This window comes from Gopherus evgoodei, chromosome 11, assembly GCF_007399415.2.
Source record: "Gopherus evgoodei ecotype Sinaloan lineage chromosome 11, rGopEvg1_v1.p, whole genome shotgun sequence".
Taxonomy (NCBI): Eukaryota; Metazoa; Chordata; order Testudines; family Testudinidae; genus Gopherus; species Gopherus evgoodei.
Window position 1 is genome coordinate 59,649,816 of NC_044332.1, and position 17,823 is coordinate 59,667,638.

At 38.6% G+C, this 17,823-nt stretch overlaps 1 protein-coding gene across 1 annotated transcript in view; it reads left to right on the top strand.

The window, feature by feature from the left end:
- Window positions 1–17,823, top strand: part of LRP1B (LDL receptor related protein 1B) — an 875,307-nt gene that overhangs the window by 566,817 nt on the left and 290,667 nt on the right. The window contains exons 40-41 of the mRNA XM_030580310.1: window positions 1,547–1,736; window positions 2,986–3,190. Of these exons, the coding sequence (XP_030436170.1) occupies window positions 1,547–1,736; window positions 2,986–3,190 (395 nt within the window). The remainder of the gene's footprint in view (window positions 1–1,546; window positions 1,737–2,985; window positions 3,191–17,823) is intronic.

A 17,823-nucleotide genomic window follows, 5' to 3' on the forward strand; every position in this document is an offset into this window, starting at 1 on the left:
TTATGAACTACTGTAGATAAAGTAAATTAACTTACTTTGATGAGTGTCTGTTCTCTATATATTACTTGTAGCATGAAAATAATACCTTCCTCAATGCCAAATATAAACAATAATAATCAAGATAATAAATACTGCATATTATAAAATGAACCGTTGAAGAAAAATCTAGAAATGTAATGTGTTGCATCTAACTTTCTGCCTAAATCTGTTTTTTGTGTTAAACACTAAATAGATAAAACAATCAGAGTATCAGTTATGTTGCCTAAGTGATTGGGAATACAATAGTAAGAAATAATTACTCCAGTTTCTGCCAGTGTCACTTTTATTTATAGGAATCGGTAGTCTGCAATTTATCTTTTCTTGACAGTATTAAAGGTATTCCTTAGCTGGCTATTAATTTCATTTGCTTTTGTTTCTTCCTCACATTTTTCACGTAGGATGATAGAGCACAGTACAGTAGCTTCTTTTAAAAAAAAAGATGTATTTTGATGCAGAAGGTTTTTTCTAAACATTTTCAGATATGGAAACAAACAATCAGTTAACATTGGAAAAAAGAAATCTCTCATCCATGTAATGCAAATGGATATCTAAATTTAAAAATATGTACTCAGATACTGTTTAATAATAAGTATTATTAGCGGGTGGGAAAGTGAACTTACGCTGCCTTCAGTATCAGTTGTAGACTTTCACTTGACAACTTGTTGCATAAAAGGTCCCCATTTTTTAAATATTGGCTGCCAGTATTGTACTAAAAACATTATATTAAGGGATTTAACAGTTCACAGGAGTTCTATATCGTATATGTTTAGCACCAGATGATATTTGTATATTCTTCCATGGTTTTCCTTTATTTTCTTTAAACTGATGATGAAATGTTGAATGGATTGATTTTTATAAGTTCTCCATAGCTTTCAGTGGAAATGGTGAGTGCACAGTGAATCTTAAAATCAGGTCATAAGTAAACAATGGGAACAGGAAGGGACTTAACTGAAGTTTCCTGTGAATCATGGATGTTGTGAGTTAGATGAAAAGTTAGATAAATCCATTCTTTATTTCCTTCCCTGGTAAGTTGTTGCAGTTCCACCATCTCCCTATTGTGTCATTTGTTTGCATCTGAGTGATAGGAAACTTTAAAATAATTTGGGACAGAGAGAGTGTTTCTTGGAGAAAGAAAGAAAGAAAGAAAGAAAGAAAGAAAGAAGCTTAAAGATACTGACAACATTTTTAGTTTGAAAGTTACTAAGATAAGATAAGAGAGGAATGACCGTGTAGAGGGGGGAAATTATCTTCTGTTTAACACACTATCATGGGACACAAGAGATCTGGATTTCAAGCCCAGCTCCACCACAGACTTTGTTTGTGACCTAAGATACATCATTTAATCTCTCTGGATCTCAATGTGTGATGTTGGAATAAAAAAAGTGGGACATGTGAAGCGCTAAAATATCTGAACCACTGTGTTATTCAACAAGTGCTATTTGGAAAAAAAGTTCCTCTTCATTGCTAGCAAGAAGTAATTTGTTTTCTTTGTAATTGTTTTTATCAGATGTAGGTTCTGTGGAAGGACTTGCCTATCATAGAGCTTGGGATACTCTCTATTGGACCAGCTCTACTACATCATCTATCACAAGACACACAGTTGACCAGAAACGACGAGGAGCTTTCAACAGGGAAGCAGTAATAACAATGTGTGAAGATGATCATCCACATGTCTTAGCACTTGATGAATGCCAAAAGTATGTACCACATCTATATTACTGGTTTTTGAATTTTCAAAAGTGCTGAGCATCGAGCATCTCCCGTTCATGTAAGTGAAAACTGGTACTCAGCGCTTTTGAAGATCAGACAGATGCCTAAATATGGTCTCAGGAGCCAAATTGCATGCTTTTATTTTTGAAAACAGTTCCAGAAAACCTAAAGTGTCTCATTTAATACAAATAATCTTTTAGATAGACGATCATGCTCAAATGTTTTTTTACTATGCTTCACCAAAAACTCTTCAAGCTGATGTTTGAAAAAATAAGAAAACCTGCCTGAAATATTTACGGTAGAACAGAAAGGATAAGTATTCTCCATTGAGCTGTTCACTTCTGTAATATACAGTTCAAACTTCTTAAGTAAAAACTGGAAATACAAATATTTTACAGTCTTAAAATAAAACTTCAGTTTCTTGTCTTAGTAGTATATGTGCCCATGCAAATGTCCTAGTCACAGGGCAAATGGGTGCCTAAATTTAGACTTGGAAAGGTAGAATTTTTAAAAAATTACTGTGTCTTAGAAAGGCATGTACCATTGAGAGTCAAATCAATATATATATAATTGAATTTCTCTTATGGCACATTAAAACCTAAGTCATATCAGTCAGTAATCTAGCACAGACTCTGAAGTAACTTTATTTAAACTGGGAGATATGTTCTTCTTGTGAAATATACATCATCCACTAAAGTCTGAGTAAGCAGACCCTAGAGACCTCATTTGCGGTATTTCAGCATCTACTCTCCTTGTAGCATGTCTCTCACTACAAGGCATAAGTGACGTGAGGAGGGTCCTGGGTTGATGGATTTTCCCTGGTTTAGAAAAAAAAACAAAAAACAGGTGACAGAATTGAGGATAAAAACTCAAAAGATTTGTGGGAAGACAAAAAGTAAATGCTCGCATATGAGTCAAGGATCTATTATAATTTGAAAATTATTGACTGTCATACTTGTTTTCTGTTGTTACAAATAATTGATTTACATAATTTAGAGAACACTGCACTATTTAAAATATTAGATCATAAGAATCACAGATCACTCATTAAAACAGGATAAACTGCAATAATTGATCTTTGTTATAATTTAATTGAAAATACTAAATAAACTATAACTATATTTGAAGATACATGTTTTTTTTTCAGATTCTTAATTTATAAGTAGAACTAACATAGGAATTAAAATAACTAGTTTAGCTTAAAGCTTTTTTATTATTATTTTGATGTTAATACAGTTTAATGTTTTGGACTAACTGGAATGAGCAGCATCCAAGCATCATGAGATCTACCCTTTCTGGGAAAAATGCACAGGTTATTATCAGTACTGATCTCCTCACACCAAATGGACTTACCATTGATCACAGTGCAGAGAAACTCTACTTTTCAGATGGCAGCCTGGGAAAAATAGAGAGGTGTGAATATGATGGGTCACATAGATATGTAAGTAAAACAAATAAAATATTGATATATGGAATTATATATATATATATATATATGGTTGTACTCTTTGGATAGTCTCTTTAAATCAACCAAAGTTTAGATTTACCAAATCAGGGTCTTATGTATCTGCCTGTAGATTAATGAATCAGTAATTCTCCATTAGTTCTTATTCATAAACAAAATGGCTAAATTGAATCATAGGACTAGAAGGGAGCTCGATAAATCTAGTCCAGTCCTCTGCACTGAGGCAGGACTAAATATTATCTAGATCATTTGTGACAGGTGTTTTTCTAATAAGTTCTTAAAAACCTCCAATGACAGAGATTCCACAGTTTCCCTAGGTAATTTGTTCCCACGCTTAACTGTCCTTCCAGTTCAGAAGATTTTCCTAATGTCTAACCTAAACCTCCTTTGCTGCAGTTTAAGCCCATTACTTCTCGTCATGTCCTCAGTGGGTAAGGAGAACAATTGATCACTCTCTTCATAACAACCTTTTACATACATGAAGATTGTTATCATGCCCACACTTAGTTTTCTCTTCTCCAAACTAAACAAACCCAGTGTTTCCAATCTTTCCTCATAGATCATGCTATCTAGACCGTTAATCATTTTGACTGCTCTCCTCTGGACTTATCAGTGCTGAATAGAGTGGAAGAATTTTCTCATGTCTTGCTTACAACACTCTGCTAATACATCCCAGAATGATGATTTTTTTTTTGCAACAGTATTACATTGTTGACTCATATTTAGTTTGTGATCCACTATAGCCCCAGATCCTTTTCTGCAGTACTCCTTTCTCATTTTGTATTTGTGCAGTTGATCATTCTCTCCCTAACCCTAACTCTAATCCTGTCCTCCAAAGTGCTTGAAACCCCTCCGAACTTGATACCATCCACAGACTTTATAAGTGTGCTTTCTGTGTCATTATCCAAATCAGGTATGCATGGATATTTCTAAATGTAGGTGTTCATGTTTCAGATTCTATGTTTAAGAGGAATTATTTTTATATATAAATACTGTGAAACAAGCAAACCATTCCTCTGCTAAAACACAATGGCTGATTTCCTAAGACACAGTGCTATCATTTCTCATTCTGATATGTCTATTATAAGTTATAGTTATAGTTAGGTTATATAGAAATTTAACTGCAGCTTGACTCATTTGGCTGCTGAATGAGGTTGATTTGGTTATTTAGAAATATTTAGGAAAAGTCCATTCAGCTATTTTAGATTTACTGGAGATTGGGGAAAAAATAAAACAAAATCCCTTTTAATCTTTTATGGTATTTCTGACCCAGAAAGACTTTAGCAATGAGTGGGATGGGGGTTGGGATGGAGAGAAAGACAAAAGAAAGCATACTTCAAAACTATTTGGAAATAGTCCTTACTGCGTAATAGACTGCTAGGTATGCAGAAAATTTTAAATTAAAAAATATTATAAGTATTGAAATATCTGATGGGTCTAGGTATCTGCTAAGATTTTAACAGAGCCTGATGTATCCCTACCTTCTTGTTTGTTACAGCACAGTGCAAATGAGAAATGTAAATGTGTCATTAAAACACACAGCAGTCTTCCAAAAATGCAAATTATATTTGTCCTTTTATGTTGCCTTCGTGTGTTGCTTTTTCAGACATGCTGCCTTGTGAATCTAGCTTTGAAGACAAATTCAGCAGCTAAACAATAACAATAGAAGTGGGAACTCTCTCCTCCCTGCCACCCACTTTGTTTCAGTGAACCATGTGCTAATTTGGACCACTTGCAGACTAGCATAAATGGACAGCTGCATCTTTCCATTTCCTTAGAAAATAAGAAAAAAATTTAATGCAAAAGATCCTCCCAAAAAACAAACACTCTCCACCCCCCATAAAAATCTGCTTTTGTTATTGTAGCACTTAACTTTACATATTTCAAAACTAAATGTTCAGGAAATGCAAAAGCTCTAAATTTATCCAGTAACATTAACTCAGCTACAATGCATATATATTTTTGTTTATTAATTAGATTATTTAAATATAAATATACATCCTGTACCAGAACTTGGCCCCTTTCAGTTTTCCTTATGCTTCTCTGGAGGTGCAAAGTATCCAGAAAGTCTGCGGGTGGAGAGAGATGGAGATTGCTCACAGAACCTAGCATACTTGTGTCTATGGCATTGCTGCATCCAGTAATCCCTGGTTGTGGGTAGACAGTGAATAACCAGCGCTGAGCAGAGTATTGAGAGATGTACTCTGCTTTACCTCAGGAACTTGCATTTCCCATCCTAAGTTGTGCTCAGCACAGCTAGGACACAGACCAGGATTGGGGCTCCCATGTACATACTGTTACTGTGAAAACCTTAATTTTTGCATTTTCTAACATCTTTTATGTATAAGTGAGTCACCCTGATGTTGTATTAACATAGGGCTCAATGTTATTACTCTTTTACTCACATTGGAATATACTGTGCTCCATGAGCACTGCCATTAGTTTCAGTGGGATTAGTTGAATCAGGAACTACTAGCATGAATAAGAGTGGGTGACCTGTCTCCATAGTTTATTTTTTAAGTAGTTCTGTATCTTGTATAGTAGATACATCCTTTATTTCTGGGATATTAAAGGTGAGCCTAGCCCCATCAGGAGTGCTTGAATTGGAAAGCAAGTGTTTGTGTACCCCTCAGAAGTTATGGTATGCTCCAGCTTTTTCCAGTTTACAGCTGGCAGAAGTAGTGAGGTGGAGAGGTATCATCACCTATACCCTCCTCCTCATTTCCAGCACTGTCCAACATTAATGTCATATTATTCATATGACAGTATTTATTGTAGTATTTTAGGCATTAATGAAAGTATTACAGAATGCTTTTTTATTTTACTGTTAAATCTCTATAGAAATACATTTTTTCCCCAAATGTTTAAATAGGGACAATCTGCAGTCTTAATTCACTCAAAATTTGCTCCTTTGAATTTAATATAAATTAAGGAAGTCCGACTAAGTTTTGCCTGAAATGAGAACAGCAAAGTAAACCTCAAACCACTATAGTTTTTTGGTGACAATAGTTGCATCACACTTTAATTTTGCTAGTGGTTCTTCCACAACCTTATTTTATATTTCTTCAAATAGATGCAGCCATGTATTCCATGTAGGTATGTGCATGCCCGGTGCACCAGAGTTGGAGAATTTTGCCTAGCAGTACTCATAAGAGGCTGTGCTTGTGCTTTGTACCCTTAGCTCCTACCCTGGCTATATGAGGCACACTGCCTCGACCTCCTAAGGATCTTGTAGAGTGAGTTTTTATTTCCCTGAAGAACAGTCCTGCCTGACTCCTTGTATGTCTCCACAAGGAGCATAATTTGATTCATTTTGCCAGAGATTGTTTAGATGCTTTGAGGCCTAGACCTTGGGTGAATAGAGACAAACATTGATCCTGATCTTGTTTGATTCAGTACACTTTAGCTAGATCTTTACAAATAAACAGATTATGTCATCTTTTCACTGTAGGATTCAGGGATTTAAATAGAACTAAGGAAAGATTATTTTCTTTGAAACATGAAATGTGTTCACTTTCGGTACAAAGGACTCTATGAAAACAATTTTATCCTTATAGAAAATGCAGTATGGAGTTGCATGGATAATGCTGCAATCTCTGAAACTCTCCTGGCTAAGGTGATGGCAACAAGTTTTGATGAACAAGTTAAAGAGAGTGACAGGTGTCAAAGGTTCAAAGGGGAACTATAAGCCCTTGAAGCACTAAGAGCCAATCTCACTTTGGGGAAAAAGCGTTAGCCTAATAGACCTGAGAAATCTTGAAACTAAGGAGCCAGAGGATTTTCCATATAGGACACTGCTGAGGGTAGAAACCTAATACACTAAAGTGCTGGGCCAAAACTCTGCGTCCAAACCTTTGTAGAGCAAGATTAGGATAATTGGAATGCTTGGGACTCTGGGATTCTTGAACTATGTGATGAATTGTGACCAAATAGTGGAATACTTCTTTAGAGCGGAAATCTATCTAGAAGCCAGAAGAATATTTACTATCATTAGAGAAAATCATATAGTCAGGTGCGTGCACAGGAATTGAAATTTGACCCCCTTTAGGGGGATATGTTCTGTGCCCCCCCACCACAGCCTGGGGTCAGAGGAGTGTACACTTCCCTCCCACCCAACCCCACCGCAGAGCCGGAACAGTTGTCAGCTCCTGCCGGGTCCGTAGGTGCTTGCTCTCCCTGCTGTGGCCCTGGGTCTGGAAGAGTTCTCTGCCCCTGACTATTATTGGGAGGGGCCTGTTTGCCCTCCCTCCTCGTGCACGTCCCTGCATATAGTGTTTAGGAGTTCCTTTTCCATATCGATGTGGTCATTAGTAGATGGTCCAGATCTGCATGGAGAATGGGCTCATGGTATGTCCCATCTCCATGCCCAGTAAGTTAGGTCCAAAAACCATCTCAGTCATGTAAGTGCTAATAGTGACACATCTGCTAGTTCTTACCTTTAAAAAACAAACAAAAAAAACCCACCACACCTTCCTTAACAAAACAAGGGGTGGGAATGCATAGAGCAGAGTTTTGGGCCATCTGTGGGCAAAGGCTTCTGTGTCTAGAGATTGGAATCTGCATCTCTTGTGAAATATTGGTCTAGCTTTTCTGTGCCAAATGGGTCCACTTTCAGGTGGCTGAATCTGTTTGTAATTAGACTGAATATATTCTGGTTCAGGTTCCATTCTGATTTCTTTATGGATTGCCTGCTGAACTAGACCTCCATCTGGTTTAGTATTCCCTTTATATGAACCACTCTGATGGAAACTAGTTTACATCTTCCCAGGAAATTATCTCCATCACCTGTGAATAGAGTGCTGGAACTTGAGTTTCTCACCTCTCGTTATTGAGATAAATTTCTCAGTTGTTGGAGACATTAGACTGGACTAGTCATTCATGATGTAACTTTGGACATTTCAAAGGCAGAGTTGACTGCTTTGAGCTGTAGAAAGCTGATCCTTTGTTTCTTTTCTTGTTGCATGAATAGTCCCACAATCTCAGATGCTGTTTTTTTCCCCCTAAGTGTGATCCCCATCCCTGAAGACTGACATCCATCATGAGTACCTCAGGAACTGGAGGATGAATAGATATACCCATGAAAATGCTCCTCAGACTCATTCTTTGTTTCAATAACCTCAAGTCCTGGCTTAACACTAGGACCCTAATCCTGAATTCAGTTTGAGATGGTTCTGTAACTTTACCAGAAACCTCTGGAAATGCCTCATGTGGAATCTCTCCTATTAAAATGTCTAAGCCCACTTCCAAGTGAGCTATCTGTCTTGTGGGAAGCAGGGAGCTCTTCATTAGATTCACTGTAGGGTCACCACCGCAAAATTGTGGTCCTGCTTCATCTCTAGGATTTTAATCTTCATGATATGTTCTGCTTCTGTGGTCTGGGATCCTAGTAAAGACTGGGTGCTTATAGCAGTCTGAATGGCAGGGTTCTGTAATGGGAGTGAGACTTTCTGTATGGAAACCTTAGTAGATGACAATGTCAGAATCATATGAAAATGAGAAGAGATGCCTTTGCTATATCCACAGATGAAGGAAATCTCTGGGAAATAGGAATTATACTGTTGAAGCTAAGTAGAGCACAATTTCTTACTAACGAGGTTTAGTGAACATGCTTAGATATAGTTTTAGTTTTGAAAAGTGAAACATAGCTTTCCATTCCATATATCTTACTTGCTAATACTGAAAATTAACAAGCGTATTCATGTGTTTAATGTTTTGATTAAACTCAGTCATAATTTATTTTTATTACACTATATTAAGAGAGTGTAGTCAGAGTATAATACAAGTCCACGCCATTATTATTTTACTTACATAAATTAAAATATAATACGTGGCTGGGATATTTTTATTTTATAACATAATGCAAAATTGGGTTATGGATTTAATTTGGAATTTATATTATTAAGGAATATCTTAATTGCTTAAGAAAAAAATCTAAATATGCCTTGTATTTATAAGGGTAACAGATAATAGTATTTTAATTTTTGCTTTTATTTTGTACCTCATTCCTACTATCACCAAATTACAATGCAGAATCATATAATTCCCAAATCAAGTCTGAATATTCATTTGTGGGGCAGAAAAGTGTAAGGAAAGTGCTGATTGCCAATCCAGCGTTCATTCTTCACCCTTGCGTAGTCACTATGGAAGCAAACATTTTTAGTTGGGTTGCACGACTAGAAGAAGAGATAACTTAGGGATTATGGGAAAGCATCAACTTTCTTAAGTTCACAGTTTGTGCCATAGGATTTCCCACAATCTCAGACAACATATCCTTTTGGTTCATTAAGCAACACTATTGTGTGAATCTGAACAAGAACATGAAAAATAACATCAGTGGCCAGTTTGCTGTCTCTGACAGTGGCTAGAACTAGCCACTCTGGAAGGAGTTTCCTGAAACCCTGTAGTAAGCAATTAGGCAATAATCTTCCTACAGAGAAATTTTCCTCCTAAACCAAATTGAATAAACACTATTGTGTTACGATCTGAAGCATGAATTCATATCCTTTCCACAATCAGGAAGTAACCAGAGGTTGAAACATCTCTTACAAGTAATGGAAATAATGTCCCAGGCAGAGAGAATCTTGTGCACGTGTAAAAGATTTGCTGAAATAGAAGAAGAAATGAGCACTAAGGATCATCCTTCTAGTCCTTCACTCACTCAGCAGAGAGATTTTTTGGACCTGATAGAAACAGCTAAAGAGATTCCACTGCACGTGCAGAATAGACTATATCTCCTGAAAGAGGAAGCCTTTATTCATCTGGACCTGGACCACATGCAGTTATTAGCCAGAGTATTCAAAGAGAAATAGAAATCTGGAAGGATTTTCTGTTAGTCTCGTTGATTCACTATTGATATCCCAACAGAACTCAACCAGAAAACTATATTGATGTGGAGCACATCTGACAATCCCAGTTACACTAAAGTTTATCCAGGATGATTTGGATGGAGTCTTACAGCCAAGCACCATAGAAAGAGAGGTACCAGTCCTAGCAGTATTCTTTATGCCCATACTTTGTATTCCTCAACTGAATAGCTTTAGATGTTGTCATAAACAGATAGCTAAGGGTTAATGTCTCTTACATCTGGAAAGAAGTAACCTGAAACACCTGACCAGAGGACCAATCAGGAAACAAGACTTTTTCAAATCTGGGTGGAGGGAAGTTTGTGTGTGAGTCCTTTGTTTTTTGGTCTTGAATCTGTCCCTCTCGGCTATGGGAAGGATTTTTCTGTTTCCTGCTTTCTAATCTTCTGTTTCCAAGTTGTGAGTACAGAGATCATAAAACAATAGGGGTTATTGTTTTTTTCTTTTGTATTTACATGGTGTAGTTGCTGGAATGTTTTGAATTGTATTCTTTTTGAATAAGGCTGTTTATTCATATTTCTTTTAAGCAAATGATCCTGTATTGTCACCTTAATACAGAGAGACTATTTTTATGTATTTTTCTTTCTTTTTACATAAAGCTTTCTTTTTAATACCTGTTGGAGTTTTTCTTTAGTGGGGAACTCCAGGGAACTGAGTCTGTGCTCACCAGGGAATTGGTGGGAGGAAGAAGTCAGGGGGAAATCTGTGTGTGTTAGATTTACTAGCCTGACTTTGTATTCCCTCTGGGTGAAGAGGGAAGTACTTCTGTTTCCAGGCCTGGAAATAGGGAGGGAACACCTGGAAGGGGGAAGGGAAATGGTTTATTCCCCTTTGTTGTGAGACTCAAGGAATTTGGGTCTTGGGGTCCCCAGGGAAGGTTTTTTGGGGGACTGTGTGCAGTTCTGGTGTCCCATGTTCAAGAAGGATGAATTCAAACTGGAACAGGTTCAGAGACGGGCTACAAGGATGATCCGAGGAATGGAAAAACTGCCTTATGAAAGGAGACTCAAAGAGCTTGGCTTGTTTAGCCTGGCCAAAAGAAGGCTGCGGGGGGATATGCTTGCTCTATATAAATATATCAGGGGGGTTAACGTTAGGGAGGGAGAGGAATTATTTAAGTTTAGTACTAATGTAGGCACGAGGACGAATGGGTATAAACTGGATATTAGGAAGTTTAGACTTGAAATTAGACGAAGGTTTCTAACCATTAGGGGAGTGAAGTTCTGGAACAGCCTTCCGAGGGAAGTAGTGGGGGCAAAAGACTTTCCTGGCTTTAAGACAAAGCTTGATAAGTATATGGAGGGGATGTTATGATAGGATTGTTAATTTGGGCAATTGATCTTGGATTACCACCAGATAGGTCTGCTCAATGATCTGCGGGGAGATGTTGGATGGCATGGGAACTGAGTTACTGCAGAGAATTCCTTCTTGGGTGCTGGCTGGTGAGTCTTGCCCACATGCTCAGGGTTTAGCTGATCGCCATATTTGGGGTCGGGAAGGAATTTTCCTCCAGGGCGGATTGGCAGGGGCCCTGGAGGTTTTTCGCCTTCCCCTGCAGCGTGGGGCACGGGTCGCTTGCTGGTGGTTTCTCTGCAGCTTGAGGTCTTCAAACCAATTTTGAAGATTTCAATAACTCGATCCTGGGATAGGGGTTGTTATAAAATTGGATGGGTGGGGTTCTGTGGCCTGCCTTGTGCGGGAGGTCAGACTGGATGATCAGATTGGTCCCTTCTGACCTATGAGTCTATGAGAGTGCCCCAAAACACTCAAATTTTTTGGGTGGTGGCAGCTTTACCAGTCCAAGCTGGTAACTAAGCTTGGAGGTTTTCATGCTAACCCCCATATTTTGGACGCTAAGGTCCAAATCTGGGAATAGGTTATGACAGATGTCAAGGTTAATCATAATGGCTAAATTAGACAAGATTGCATACTGCTTTTCTACTTGTCATTCCCTTCAAAATGCAGGGATTCAGAATTAGCACTTCTAAATATATAAGAATCTATGATGCACTTCTCTTAAGGAAAATGATATCATTAGAACTCCAGAAATATTTCTGCCCAAAGTGTGTGTTTGTTTTGTTTTTTGTTCTGTTCCGTATCTCAGTAGTCAGCAGTCATTGGAAAGGTTGTGGTATAAACAAATGTTCATAGCTCTCTAGAGCAAAATCTCCAGCATGTAGTGTACACATGCCTATTGGATTCTGTTAGTCTCATTCCATCCAAAATACCAGGGTCATAGAGCCTCAAAGTTGCTGCAAACAAAATGTTAAAATCTTGCCACAGATGGCACACAAAATATCAAGAAAATGTTCCCAGAAGGAATCTGGGCTTCCTCTACAAGGTCCCCAGTGGCACTGTTGGTTGAGAATGTTTGAGCCTCATTTGAAAAAATTTGCAGAGCAGCATCATGATCCTCACACAGTACATTTATCAAATCTACACAGTAGGTTTCGATTCCACTGCAGAGGCATCCTTAGGGAAGAAGGTACTGAATGAGGTAGTCCCAAAATAAATTTCTAATAGGATACATTTTGTGGTTTGTTTTTTTTCTTCTTCCCTCCCTATCTGATTACATTGCTGACTACTTCCGATGTGCCTCAGAACTGTGGGAGATGCAGGGCTGCAGACTGCAATATTTATTAGGTGATTTCCCTTCTGCTAGCAATGGCTCTGAAAAGTCTACTGCCCGAGGATGATGTTATTAAGCAAGGGAAATTTATTTTGTTTTTACTTCTCAGTCAATAATTGAGGTGGTAGGAGCAGTTTTACATACAATTGCGTAATTATTTAGTTAGTTGCTGCTTTAATAATGTCCTGTTGAGAGTTATTTTTATATAGCATTGAATGAGTGTTCTGGCAGGGTACACTGGCCAGGCCAAGTGCCTAGCAACAGCACTGAACCACCTCCAGTATCTGCAGAGAGGAGGCACATCCCATGTATCACAGAAGGGTGGGACAGAGTGAAAGAAGCAAGGAAATTAAATGAGTAAGAAATGTTCTGAGCTCTACTGCTGCCTCAATCATATCCTCACCCTTCATTCATCTATTTATTCACATATTTTGTACAGTGTAAAATATTAGATTATGGGTTCTCTAGGGCACAGGAAGGTCATTGTGTTGTTTTCTTGTACAGTGACAAGTACAATGGGACACTAATAATTGTTTGGGGGCCTTTAATGACACAGCAATATGCTGCTGATTGGTGCTTTTGAATAATTTGTTTATTTGTATTGCTTTAGTCCCTAAAGGCCCCAGTCAGGGACTGAGGACTTGATTTGCTAAAGTTTGTACACTCTTGGCATAGGGACTATCTCACTGACACCTCATGTGTGGACCCTTATTGATTTCAGTCTGGCTTTGTGCAAGCATGGGGGGTGTTTCCTGAACTGATTTACTTGCTGTATTTGGTCTTAAGCATATGACAATGGTCAAGTGGTTTCAACAAACAGACGAGTAAGTGCAAGGCACCAGTAAAATGACTGAGATTGGTGTAATAAGAGTCAGTCACAGGTCTAGGAATTCCTAGATAAAAAATGTATTCATTTTTATTTTCCTCCACAATGGATGTGCAATAGACCTTTGTATAATTGCTCAAATAGTTTACTGTGATTGTAGAGAAATTTCTTCTGTTATGAAAGATTCTACCAATAATATATTTTAAAACAGAAGAAAATGTTTAGTAAAACTGGGTAAAGAGTAGCTATACCTAGGAAGGAAGGTCATTATTATCCACATTTTTCAGACTGCCTATCAGTGTCAGATCTGGGATTAGAAAACAGCAGATCCTCGGCTCTCAGGCCATGTATATTTTAGACTTTTTTTTTGTACGTGTGGATTTCTTTGCAAAAATATCATATGCATTTTTAAAAGGGCTAATCTTAGTTATTTCTTAAAAGACTTCATCTCTGGATGGACATGACAACACTATTGTTCTCCACTGACAGTTAAACTAAAATAATCTGCAGAAAAAGATAAAAGCTCGGAGCAAAAAAATACAATATGCCTATTGCTCTAAAGGATGTTTCAAGATGTTTTAAATTAATTGTTAAAATATATTTGGAAAAAAGTTATTAATGCTTTGTTTATTGCAGTAAAAATGATAAAATAGTGCTTGTCACAATATGCTGCATCATTTAAATGTAAAAACTGTAATAATCAGTACAAAAATAACGTTGGACATTTTCCCCTCTCAGAAGATAAAAATTGCAAATAAAAAATGATAGCTGTGTCATTTGGAAAACAAATATTTTTAATTCATGTTCTAAAATGATCCCTTTGGGCCAGATTTTGCCACTGTTCCCCGTGTTGAATTCATACCTTGGAATTTTTGAAATTTAATTTGTTTTTTTAATTGCTTATTTGTGCTTCATTTGCTTACCTAGCTATTTGATTTATATGTATGAGTGGGAAGCCACAGTTCACACTTTGTATACATTTCCTTATTAATGTTTAATAACACTGGTCTACAATTTTTGAGAAGTCGTCTGCTTCAGAGATAAAATGTGATATTCATTATGTATTTTGATATGCTGAAATCAAATATGACAATTAAAACAACTGATTGGCTACTGTTTCTAAGATATTTAAGTTTTTACATTTTATGCCTATGTATATTGTGTAGATAGTAGAGTTTTAATCATAAATTGTAAACCTAGGTCTTTTCATGTGTTTATGGTTGCTTTACATGATAATATTTCACCTGTCCTGTTTACGTAACACTTTAAAAATCAGCAAAAGGGTTCTATAAATACAATTTATTATTAAACAAAAGGCAAAAAACTATTATGTACATAGTTTAGTCCTATTCAGTGTCTACTCGGCGCTTCTTGGCTTGTCTCTTGTATTCATTAAATGGAGCATCTCTTGTCACTGTCCAGCAATAGTCTGCAAGCATTGATGGGCTCCATTTGCCCTGATAGCCTGCCAGGAGATTCCACTGCTGTAGTCTGGAGCACAACAGCTCTGCCTTACTCGTGGGTAGTTCCAAATCCTTGACAAGGTCATTCAGTTCACCTTGTGTTATGAGGTGTGGTTCAGAGGAGGAGGATGGGAGAAAATGTGGGTCCTGTGACATTGATGGTTCAGGACCAGAAGTTTCATCCTCTTCCTCTTCCTTGTCTGACTCAAATGAGAATGATTCTGGTGCATCAGGAACCGGCAGTCCTTCTCCATGGGGTACTGGGCGTATAGCTGATGGAATGTTTGGATAATGCACAGTCCACTTTTTTTCTTTGACACACCTTTCCCAACTGGAGGCACCATGCAGAAGTAACAATTGCTGGTATGATCTGTTGGCTCTCTCCAAATCATTGGCACTGCAAAAGGCATAGATTTCCTTTTCCTGTTCAACCACTGGCGAAGATTTGTTGCACAAGTGTTGCAGCATATGTGTGGGGCCCATCTCTTGTCCTGATCTCCAATTTTGCAGCCAAAAGAAAGGTGAGAGGCTTTCTTAACCATAGTGGTTATCCTGTGCTTTTGTGATGCAAAAGTCACTTCACCACAAACATAGCAGAAGTTATCTGCACTGTTCACACAAGTACGAGGCATCTCTGCTCACTTTGGCTAAACAGCAATGTGTCCCTTTGCAAAATCAAACACTGACAAATAAGAGAGCACGACACTGTATGATTTCTAGAGCTGATATAGGGCAATTTGTTCAGCAGAGTGATGTAAGCTTCCTTATGATTGCATCATCCATGATTTCTAGGAATAACATGACGCAATTCATATCATGTATGATGCAATACCAGCTTCTGATTGCATCATTCATTGTTTTGCCTCAAAAGCAAGTACTGTCCAAACCCAGTCATAGATTTATTCATAGATCCAGTCAAAGATGTATTTTAGTCATTTCTGGTTTAAATTGAGATCCCTTCCCTTTATAACTTACTTATCCTCCAAGTCAAGGGTCATATATACTGACCCAATAGCATATCTTGAAAACTAGAGCAAATCAACAATTTTAAGCATCATTTTCATTCTCAGTGACCCCAAATTAGTAAAGTTGGACTACATTTATTTCAGAAGCATTTTGGCTGTAGAGCAGTGTAATTGCACTTAAGTAATATCCAGGGGCCTCAATCACAATAAGAGTCCTATCGTGCTAAGATTGTATAAACAAGAGCAAGTAAAAGTTTCAAAGAGCTTATAGTTAAGAGGAGAAAAAAAAAAGCTCGAAACAAACAGAAAGAAGTTGAGGTTTGAATAAAATTAATAGTAATAAGAACTTGTGTTTACATATATTAGCTGCATGCAAAATTAGCATGTTTTAAAGTAATTTTTAAAAAAGTAAATATCAGTGACCCCCTGATGACCATCTGCCTTTTTACAGTTCATTTTATTTCTGCTGTTTTCCCTCCATTTCATATTGTATTTCTCTCCTAAGCTTTTTGTGTGTTCTTTCATTCTCCTGCTTTGTATTCTGACTGTGTTCTCATCCTTTTTTCTTATTTCCAAGCATTCCTCATCTTTGATGTTCCTGTCTTGGATATTCAGTTTGGCATTAATTTTAGAGGGTCCTCTTTTTAAACACAGTGTACAGAAACTGTTGATTGTGAGGGGGGCACAATTGAAAGGTTCAGGAGGGCATATAGTGGGGAGGGATAGCTCAGTGGTTTGAGCATTGGCCTGTTAATCCCAGGGTTGTGAGTTCAATCCTGGGGGGGGTGCTATTTGGGGATTTACTTGGGGATTGGTCCTGCTTTGAGCAGGGGGTTAGACTAAATGATCTCCTGAGGTCCTTTCCAACCCTGATGTTCTATGACCACATCACCTCTGCATTTAGAACAAAAGTTTTAAAATTCTGGGAAACATCCTTCTAGGGGGGCATAGAGGAACATTCGGGGTGGAGGTGAGTGGTGATGTCAGGTGGCTCAGGCCAGCCCCACATGGCGGCCCTTTTGAATTAAAATTTTTGGTTGTGCCACCCCCCAATCCAGACAGGCAGGGAGGCCTGCAGCGGTGACTCAAGGGGTGGAGGGTGACACTTAGGGTGACCAGGTGTCCAGTTTTTGACCCGAACACCCGGTTGAAAAGGGACCCTGATGGCTCCAGTCAGCATCGCTGACCAAGACGTTAAAAGTCTGATTGGCAACACGGTCAGCTCCAGGCACCAGCTTATCAAGCGGGTGCTTAGGGCCGCAATTCCGGAGAGGGGCGGCACTTTCACGTATTCGGTGGCAATTCAGCAGCGGGTCCCTCACTCCCGTGAAGGACCCCTCGCTGAATTGCCACAGAGCGCGATCGCAACTTTTTTGTTTTTGTTTGTTTTTTTCTTTGTTTTTTGGCTGCTTGGGGTGGCCAAACCCCTAGAGCCTCCCTGGTTGGCAGTGCTGATGCATTAAGGCAAGCTAGTCCCTACATGTCCTGGCTGGCACCGCGCTGCACCCCGGAAGTGGCCAGCAGGTCTGGCTTCTAGGCAGGGGGGCAAATGGGAGATGGGAGGGCATGAGTGGCATGTGGAGCCTCCTGCCCACCGCTTCCCTGCCTAAGACCTTGAGCAGCTGGTTGCTTCTGGGGCACGTGCAGCATGGAGACAGGACAGGCAGATAGCCTGCCTTATCCCCCACACTGCACTGCTGATTGGGAGCCACCCGAGATAAGCCCGCTCCCAATCTTGAGCCCCAACCCACTGCCCCAGTCCTGAGCTCCCCCCTGCATCCCAAACCCATCGTCCATTTTGTGTGACTTGAAAGTTGGCAACCCTAGCGATGCTCTATCCCCCAACCCCAACCAGGCAGGGCT